We start from the raw sequence: 9,965 nt of genomic DNA on the forward strand, positions 1-9,965 counted from the left end.
CATATGACAATTTGAGATTTCGGTACAGATTTAAGCAAGGGTCATGGAAGTTGACACATATGATTTGCTTTCGCGGGCCACATAAAATGATGTGGCGGGCCGAATATGGCCCCCGGGCCTTGACTTTGACACCCTACCTTTGATGGAACGTTGCCCCCACCAAGGTGGCGGCCAAGATGGCCGCCAACGTCAGAACGTCGCTTGGCGGGCTGCAACAGCTGTAACCGAAAGGTGGCAGTCATATGCTGGTTCATAGCCACCACCTACCGTGTATGTTTGAAGATGAAGAAGAGGTGAGGCGCTCGCGTATGAGCTGTTGACTCCAATGGTTGTGAAACCGAAATATTTTCGCATTGGATGTAGTCAACCAGGCGGTGCCACTGTCCTGTTGACCATAGCAGTGTAGTTTGGTTAAAGACAGCAGTCTCATTTTCACGGTCAGTAACGCCTGAATCGCGAGTCTTATTGTGTGGCCCAGTACATGTCACGGTGTTCATTGTGACATATCCTACAACACATTTTCAGAAGGTTTTACAGCTTCAGCTACGATGACCGAATTTTTCAGATTGCTGGACAGCGATGTTATCGGTTTCGATTTAGACCATACGCTTTGCCGATACCATCTGAAGGAGACCTCCAAGGTGAGTATGGTAAACTCACACTGCTAGCTGCGATACGTGACGCCGCGCAGCATCGTGGATAACTACTCCACATAATTTAGTCCAGGGCAGTGAACGATTAAGGATTACCTGTCAAATGTATGCATAATGCACGTGCATCGGATGTGTTTAAAGTTTGTTGTTTACAAATGAATATTCAAAAATCGGCGGGTCCTTACGTTTATATCGACAAATTGGAAAACGTGTGGGCGCGATCCAATTAAGATGCATACATTATTGAAACGTTAAATGCATACATGATTTTAATTTGACTTTAATGTGCACATCACGTCTTTTCGGTGTTGTAAGTTGTATTGTACTGTATGTGTAGGGGGTGTGCGTGGTGTGACATGCACGTTCCAGTATGTCACAAAAGTGACTCTCACTTTACGTTTTTGTAAATATTTTATTTTGGAATATCCCTTTACAATTTACTCTTTCCTACAACGCTAAATAGTGTTCAGCTTGTAAACGTGTCAATTTACTGTCCCTTCAAATTGATTGTCTTAACAGCCGGCAACAAAAGTGAGTACACCCCTACATGCAAATGTACAAATTGGTCCCAGTGTTTTGTGGGGTGACCATTGTTTTCCAATACATTTGTTTGAGGATGCCCCCCTCCCTACCCTCAATACTTTCCCCCTCCTTCGACACACTCACAAGTGCTCAACTGAGTGTAAGTCTGTTTGCCTACATTGCCAGTTCATCACCTTTACCCTCAGCTTCTTGAGCAAGGCACTGGCCCTTGTTTGGGGTTATCATGTTGGAATACTATAACTAGTTTGCAACAGGGAAAGACATCAGACTCTGTTTCTGAATGTATTGACAGTTATACTTTGCTCAATGAAGTGTAGCTCGCCAGTTTTGGCAGCACTCATGTCGCCCCAGACTGTGACACTTCCACCACCATGCTTTACCGTAGCTAATATCTTGTTTTTGTTCTCCTCTTGTGGTTGCCACCATACATGCTCATTACCCTACCATCCATTTTCTGAACTGCTTCACCTGATTACAGTACCGGGTAACTGGATCCTACTTTCAGAGAGAGAGTGTGAGTTCAGCGAGTCATTTGCCAGGAGGTCCCATGTTAAACAGTCAGTAGCCTGCGTTAAAAGGTTTTGGACCAATAACACAAATTTGAAAAGTAGCTTGTTTCACAAACCGGGTCCCATTCAATTGAATGAGAGGACAAAAGCCATTGCCGATTTTTGCGTTGTGGCACCCCGAATGAAAAATGCTAAACAACCTGATCGCTGTGCTGCCGTTACATGCTTATATTGCTGATATTTTTTGATCAGGAAGTAGCCGAATTTGTTGGGTTGCGCTTCTTATGTTACTTTCCTTTGGCTTTAGCAGAATTTTTGAATCTGAGACTTTTTCAGATCCAAGACAACAGCCGACAGCTTCTAAAATTCAGAAGTGATGTGTGATGTACTCATGTTCTTGTATTCCACTTTCATCTCAGTAATGTGATCATTTCTCTGTTTTTTGCAGCTGATCTACGAGAGCTTTGCCAGGTATTTAGTGGAACATAAAGGCTACGATAAGGACTTGTTAAACCTAACACCTGCGACCTGGGATTTTTGGTAAGTCAGATGGAAAGGTGACAACAGTTTAATTTGGAATCGGAAAGCTGGAAAAGCATCATAAATGAATCTTGTCTGTGTCAACTTCCAATTTGCTCAGGAGAAAAGCAGGCAGAGACATGCGCGTCATTTTCGATGAGGTTTCCGTCTTGAGGCGGATATCAAATAGGGGTGAATGGTTTTTGAAAACCAAGAAAACCGATCGGCTCATCCATTTCTGCTTCACTACCGAGTCTGTATATATATCCAACACGAGTTTAAAACGGACGTTGGCATTACAACTGGCTGGAAATAGTTATGTTCACAACTGAGGTGTTTTGTTCCTCACGGGAACTTAATTTAATCCGAAGATAATTGATGCTAGCCTGCAGCTAGCTGGCGCCCCTGATTGGGGGGGTCCATTTCAAATAAAAGATGGAAGAACGCAATAAAAGGATGTATGGTATGGTGGTACTGAGAGTCAAAAAGATGAAAATTGTGTGTGTTCATGACCCCCGTAGGAGCTTCAAACATGAGCTGAGCTCATTCACTCATAATTAATAAAGATGTCTTCAGATATTTTTCAGTTATTTTAGGAGCGCTGAACAAAAAAATGCTTGCAAACATTTCAGTGTGACTGAAAGTAAAGACCGTTTTCAATTTGCAAAAAGAGCACGTCACAACACTCGCAATGAATTTTGAGCTAATTCAGGTGCTTGTATTGCAACAAACCACCAGAGAAGAGATTGCCCGCCCAATGCCAAGTGCCACAATATTGTTGTTTTTTGTGTGTGTGTGTGTGTGTGTGTGTGTGTGTGTGTGTGTGTGTGTGTGTGTGTGTTTTTTTAATGTAATCTTCCTACCCTGCTACATTAGCAGGAATACAATTTGATTTTTTTTCTCAGATAAATTGCAGCAACGGGCGTTCCCACGTTGTCCAAGTCTGTAACTGTCAAGTGGACTCGCATGTAAACCTAACGCTGGATAGATAAAGTAGATAAGTGCAGTTAGAGTTGACTGTAAAACTAAATACACAGCGAAAAGAATGACACACTGATAGCGAAATCTATGAGCAAAATGGTATCATGTTGAAAGTTTCACTTAATTTGGGCATGTCTAGACATTTGGGGGCGTATTCAGCGCCCCCAAATGCCTGTGCGCAAAGGTGTCGGCCGTTTGGGTGGAGGGCTTTTTGAAGTCCACAGTAATCATGTCAAAGCAACGGGGCGAACAGATGGAAGAATGCTGGACTCGGTTACAAAGTGGGAGTAAACAATTTGGGAACGAAGTGTTGTAGATCATCGTAAGACAGTTTGGGAACGGCTGTTGCGCCCAGACGGACATTTGTCATCTGTGAAGTCTGCGACTTGCTTATTCGTTGTAGACCAGACTGGAAGGTGTCAACGTATCTGTGGTTCAAAGCTTAAACCAAGGTAATCAGATGACTACCGAGATGCCGGACTGGGGGCGTGGTATGCAAATATCGGGGGCAGTGTTTTTCCCCTATTTTGCATATGTAAACGATAAAAGTCCGACAGGAGCACAAGGATCTCTAAGTGTGATCACGGAGCAACTGGCTGTCGTTCGCTCTCAGAGATCCCCTTCCGCTGTCAGAAAGACAATCTTCCCTGTGTGTCGAGTCATTTGTTTAACTTTGTCCGGGTAAATAACTCTGACACACACGTTCATCATGATCTTCATCCATCCATCTTCGACTGCTTATCCGGGGTCGGGTCGCCGGAGCAACAGCTTTAGCAGGGAAGCCCAGACTTCCCTCACCCCAGCCACTTCTTCCAGCTCTTCCCGGAGGATCCCAAGGTGTGCCCAGGCCAGCTGGGAGACATAGTCTCTCCAGCATGTCCTGGGTCATCCCTGTGGCCTCCTGCCGGTGGGACATGCCCGGAACACCTCACCAGGGAGGCGTCCAGGAGGCATCCTAATCAAATGCCCGAGCCACCTCATCTGGCTCCTCTCGACATGGAGGAGAAGCGGCTCGACACTGAGCCCGTCCCAGATGACCGAGCTTCTCACCTTGTCTCTAATGGAGAGCCCGGACACCCTGCGGAGGAAACCCATCTCGGCCACTTGTATCCGGGATCTCGTTCTTCATATCATAATATCGTATTGGCCCAAATATAAGACAGTGTTTTTTGCATTGAAATAAGACTGAAAAAGTGGGGGTCGTCTTATATTCGGGGTCTAGAAATGTATACCCATTCATGACGCTAGATGGCGCCAGATATCATTGAAGCGAATGCTGAACTTGACTCCCCAGGCCAAAGCGAACCCCTGCCGCGAAGAATAAAAATAGAAATAGCGGTAGCACGAAGAAAAAAAATAAAAAATAGCGGTAAGAAGGAAAAGAGAAGAAAATAATAGAAGAGACAACAGAAAATGGAGAAACGTAGAGACAATCTGGAGAAAATTGGGTCAAAGATCGGCCAGGTTAACCGGCAGCTGAGGAGAAGTTATATGATGTAATTTACATTTCAAAAACCAGAAGCCATTCATTTACGAATGTGATTGCACTTTAGATTTGAATGAGGCAAAATAAAATGCTTTTTCTCTCAAATATATTGTTATAATCATTTGTTTCAGATGTGCTGTAATTATTTCTGTAGAAAAAATAATTTGGTTTTCAAAAAGTCTTTTTTCAAACTTGAGTCTTGAAAAAGAGGGGGTCGTCTTATAATCAGGGCCGTCTTATATTCGGGCCAATACGGTAATATCATATTGTGACGTTTGGATGTTGTTACATCCCGACTAGTTAGCACCATAGACAACAAGAGTAGCCCACAGGTCCATTCTAAAAATACCAGGCAGAGGATACCGACTTACTAAAAACAGAAGAATGTTAACATTTATTTATTTCAACTTAACACGATACATGTTTCATCTGTATCAAAAATTCTATATTTATAAAAGATTGTGTTCAGTGGGAAATCATGCTGTTCAAATATTTTTAAAAGGGTCATTGGGGAGCTGCAATATTAATGGTTCTTTTTTTGGTCACAGTTTTAAGGGCTTAGTGGTGGACCTTGAAGATGGGAACTTAGTGAAGCTTGCTGAAGATGGAACAGTCTTGAGGTATGCTTCTACTCTAACACACGCAGAATTTATGGAAGACCCTTCTACACAAACCATTTAGAATGACATTTTTAAAAAATGTGTCGACCTTTTTACCAAAATGCTGTCCAGTCAGCACAGTACCAATGCTGGATCGGGGATCGAAATTGCAAATTTGAAAGGGGGCATCTAGTTTTACCACCACGTATTTTGTGTCTTGGCCTCTTTAGGTTGAAAGCAATTGTCTTTAACTCATTCACACCCAAAGACGTTTTTAAATGTCTTTTCAGACTTGGTCTAGAATTGGCTGGTCCTGAATGAGTTTAAAAGAACAGGCGAATGAATCCCATCTCGAGTGTATCACAAATTTCCTGCGAGGCCAGTATATTGAACATGTGTGTTGATGTCTTTGGAATCATTTGGAAGTGGGATGTGTGTGAACATGTGGATACTTTCCTTGATTAGAGCAACACATGGAACTACGGATCTGAGCACGGAAGAGATCATCAAACATTATGGTCCAAAAAGGGAATGGAAGCACTTTAACAGCCTCAATACCTCTTTTGCAAGATCTGGTATTTTTCAGTATTTTACTACATGTGAAGCATAATTTGTTTTTTGTCAACAATGCCAAAATGCCTTCACTGTATCTGTGTTTGTTGAATTAATTTTGTTGCTACTCTGTTTTGGACGATGCAGCGAAATACTATTTATATGACAACTACTTTGATCTACCTGGTGCTCTCCTCTGCGGAAGAATTGTGGACATGTTGCACAAGGTAATATTAAATTAAAACCTGACGAAATTAATTGGTTCTGGAAGAAATTTCCTAGCTAGAAAATGTTGTAAGTAGGGACGTGTTTTCCATGTAAATGCCCTAATCCGTTCCAAGCCCCCCCCCCAAATTCAGACATAAATGTTTCCAAAGCATTACATGCATCAAAATATGGAACAAATACATGTTACAAATAGATGATTGCACAATAAATGACAGTTGTGCATAATGTAAAAACCAAAGAATAAAGAATAAAAATTATGGTCATTAACTTTTAATTGCATACTCAGCATTTTTTTTTTTTGCCCTCTTTAGTTCATGTTCTCTCTCAGAAGTGGTCCAAGGACGTTTGCTTTTGTCGGCTTTTAGCAATCCTTCAAAAATGTCCTTGGCAAACTTCAGCGTTGTGAGCGATTGCCCGACGAGTGAACACTTTTTCTGGGTGACTCACATTTCCGCCAAACTATCGGAACGCTTCATGGCCCGAGGGGCGAATGACGAGGACGCTGCATAGATACATATCTATCCACACTTATCATATAAACACATACGGTCTAAGTCCCTCTTAGCCAATGGGATGCCAGGAAGATGCTAGGTAATAGCCAATGGCAGAGCAGCTATAAGTATGCTGCGTTGAGGAAACTCTGAGCTGCAAGTAGCAGCCCATTCTGTAGTTTTACCTTTCGTATGTTGAAATTTCTTTTGGAACGAGGCAATATTTTTCCGTTGAGACATTTCGGAAAATTCCGTATGAAGAGACGCTCCTATGTATAGGTACCACTGTATGTAGTTTCGTGTAAATCAGGGGTCTCCAAGCTTTTTCGTTTGAGGGCCGCATACAGAAAAATGGAAGGGTGAAAGGGCCACTTTAAAATTCTTAACCTTTTTGAAACAATCTATAGTCAATTAAGAAAGCAATTCTACATTGTTTGTATTGTCTAGTTAATATCATCAGCTTTCTGTTAAAGGTGTTTCGGCAAATAGTTGAGGATTTCTCAGTTTTTAGGGTGGCCAACAGTTTTATTTATATATATATATATATATATATATATTTTTTTTTTTCATATAATATTTTTTTATTTTTTTATTATATATATTTTTGTCATGCCATGGGCCGGTGAAAAATGGATGGCAGGCCCCAAATGGCCCCTGGACTGTAGTTTGGACACCACTGATGTAACCGGTTGACATTGCAATTTGAAAACGTTTTTCATTTATTTCATTTATATTTTGTGAACAGTGGGGCAATGAAGTGAATTCCGATTTTTGGAAAGACATGGTCGCTGCCATTGACCACAATTACAACACATCGGCATTTCGAGGTATGAATTTTATTCCAACTCAGCAGTTTTTTGTACCTGAAACTGAATTCACTGGGGAGACGCATACTTTGCATGCAACACATACATGTTATTCTGCATGTTGCGCCGGTCGCGCATGTCGGTGAGAATTCTGAAATAAATAAATGTATTCAATTGACTGCTCTCGACATTTTTCAGCACCTAGTTTTGTGTATTGACCACAGTACGAGTCACACTTTGGTGTTTAACAGGAAGCATTTTAAGAGGTAGAAAACTATTTATCATCAAGGCTTGTATCGTAATTATTCGTTTTTGTCTTTTCAGAAGATGCAGGGACTTATTTTCCCAATGTTAAGAGGGACCCTGGCCGTTACTTGCAGACCTGTTCTGAGTCCGTCAAGTCTTGGCTACGCAGCATGAAGAACGCAGGGAAAATCCTTCTTCTCATTACCAGCTCCCACAGTGACTACTGCAGGCTCATCTGTGAACACATCCTTGGGTATGGCTTCTCACTAAAGATTCACAGATTCACCCCGCATTGTAATATCCATTGGATTTTTGAAAAAGGTTCGATTCACGATTTTCTTCAAAGCAAGCTTCGGAGCAATATTCACAATGAACAAGTACCATTTCCAAATGTGACCGAAAATTACACACCATGAAGAAATTGAAGGCTATTCTAATAATGGAAGAAGACTCTGTGTGAAGCAGTCCCTTAACAATGTTTTTAAATTGGTTCAAATTAATAAAGCGAAAACTGTTTTTGGTGGCATACATAAATAAATATTGGATGTATGTCATCCAAATGTTATATATAATTATCTCCATCCATTTTCTGATCCGCTTATCCTCACAAGGGTCGCAGGGGGTGCTGGAGCCTATCCCAGCTGTATTCAGTGAGTAGGCGGGGACAGAACCGGTTGCCAGCAAATTGCAGGGTACACAGAGACGAACAACCATCCACACTCACAACTAGGGACAATTTAGAGCAGGGGTCGCCAACGTGGTGCCCGCGGGCACCAGGTAGCCCGTGAGGACCACACCAGTAGCCCGCCAGTACTAGGATTGTGATTTGCTAGTAGAAATTATGATTTAAAAATGTTAACACGGGCAGTATTGTGAGACATCTTGAAGATGATCAGAGCCTGAAAATTAAATTATCATTAAGGATTAAAAATAACACATTCTAATATTATTAAATGCAATTTGTACAAATTTTGTTATTTCTGACATGTATCAATTTGGTAGCCCTTCACACAATGAGGACACATGAAGTAGCTCTCACTCTCCAAAAGGTTGGTGAACCCTGATTTAGAATTTTCAATCAGCCTGTCATGCATGTTTTTGGAATGTGGGAGGAAACCGGAGTACCCGGAGAAAACCCACACAGGCACAGGGAGAACATGCAAACTCCACACAGGAAGGCCGGACCTGGTGGACGTCCTAACCAGTCGAACCACACACACACACACACACACACACACACACACACACACACACACACACACACACACACACACACACACATCTTTTTTTTTTCATCTTATCTACATCATGCGAATACTGCAAATCTTGCCTTAATACTTAAATCCTTTGAACCTGACTAAATTCAATGCACACACCAAGCCTTGACTTCATAGTTAAATCCTTTGAACATGACTACATTTCACAAAATAGTTGGTAAACAATATATCACATCTAACACATCAACCAATTGTTCTTCGGATGAACCAATCCCGGGTTCAGGTAACTACATTTTAGCAACAAATTGCTTTAAGCTCAACACACATGACGTTCAAACTTCTCACACAGTCACTAATAACGACTTTCTCTCCCTTCTCTTCCCTCCCGAAGCGCCTCTTTCGTGCACCTGAAAAATACGTTCGTTCACGTCATGTCCAAAAGAGAGCGATAGATTGAACAGCAAGCACTTAATTCCACAAAGGTGAAGGCGGCACCTCTCATTGCCCAACACCCCACTAGCATTCTGTGCCCTGATTAGTTACTGTTACTCTCTCATTACTTCATACCGTAACAAGGTTTGTCTTCGAACCACATTACAAACAATGAATACACAAATGGCTCAATAAATTCCACAGGCCAAGAGGCCAACGAGTACCCACAGCACTGGAATCAAGGTCATAGCAGTACCTGTGTATGTACCTCAAACTAGAATTAACCCTTCCATGCCCCACTATCTGCACTTGCAATGCATAGACAATTCAAATATTACGTTCCAGTGAAACTCCTCTACAACGAAACCTGCATGGGCGAAAATACCCCCCTAGTATGAAAAAATCTTCATGCATTAACACCATTCCCACTTTCCTGCCTCCCATATAACGGAAAAAAAACCCTGTTGCGTTATACGAAATCTTTTTCTCTGCTCTTGCCTCGTGTCGTGACGAGATTCACTACAATGAAGTCAAATCCAACAGCGACCTCTACTGCTTTGTTCGGAAACGGCAACAGCAACCACCACACCGGTTTACACATGCGCAGTAGTCCAGGAATTATTTGTTATTGTTAGTTTCAGATGCACCAAGAACGTTGCATTGCTAAAATGGCTACAAAAAAGACCTTTGGCTGTCCAGCATT

The 9,965-nt window shown here is 41.9% G+C and overlaps 1 protein-coding gene across 2 annotated transcripts in view; it reads left to right on the forward strand.

The window, feature by feature from the left end:
• Positions 1-275: 275 nt before the first annotated feature.
• nt5dc1 (5'-nucleotidase domain containing 1) overlaps positions 276-9,965 on the forward strand; it is a 20,483-nt gene continuing 10,793 nt past the window's right edge. Inside the window, exons 1-8 of one of the 2 annotated variants that reach the window (XM_019859179.1) lie at positions 276-437; positions 526-641; positions 2,154-2,245; positions 5,240-5,311; positions 5,756-5,865; positions 5,990-6,069; positions 7,307-7,388; positions 7,692-7,866. In XM_019859179.1, the coding sequence (XP_019714738.1) occupies positions 549-641; positions 2,154-2,245; positions 5,240-5,311; positions 5,756-5,865; positions 5,990-6,069; positions 7,307-7,388; positions 7,692-7,866 (704 nt within the window). In that variant the 5' untranslated portion in view covers positions 276-437; positions 526-548. Of the gene's footprint in view, positions 642-2,153; positions 2,246-5,239; positions 5,312-5,755; positions 5,866-5,989; positions 6,070-7,306; positions 7,389-7,691; positions 7,867-9,965 lie in introns of both variants that reach the window. The other variant, XM_019859185.1, reaches the window with a different exon arrangement.

The sequence above is a fragment of the Hippocampus comes genome, unplaced genomic scaffold (assembly GCF_001891065.2).
Source record: "Hippocampus comes isolate QL1 unplaced genomic scaffold, H_comes_QL1_v1.1 scaffold26, whole genome shotgun sequence".
In the NCBI taxonomy this organism is placed as follows: Eukaryota; Metazoa; Chordata; class Actinopteri; order Syngnathiformes; family Syngnathidae; genus Hippocampus; species Hippocampus comes.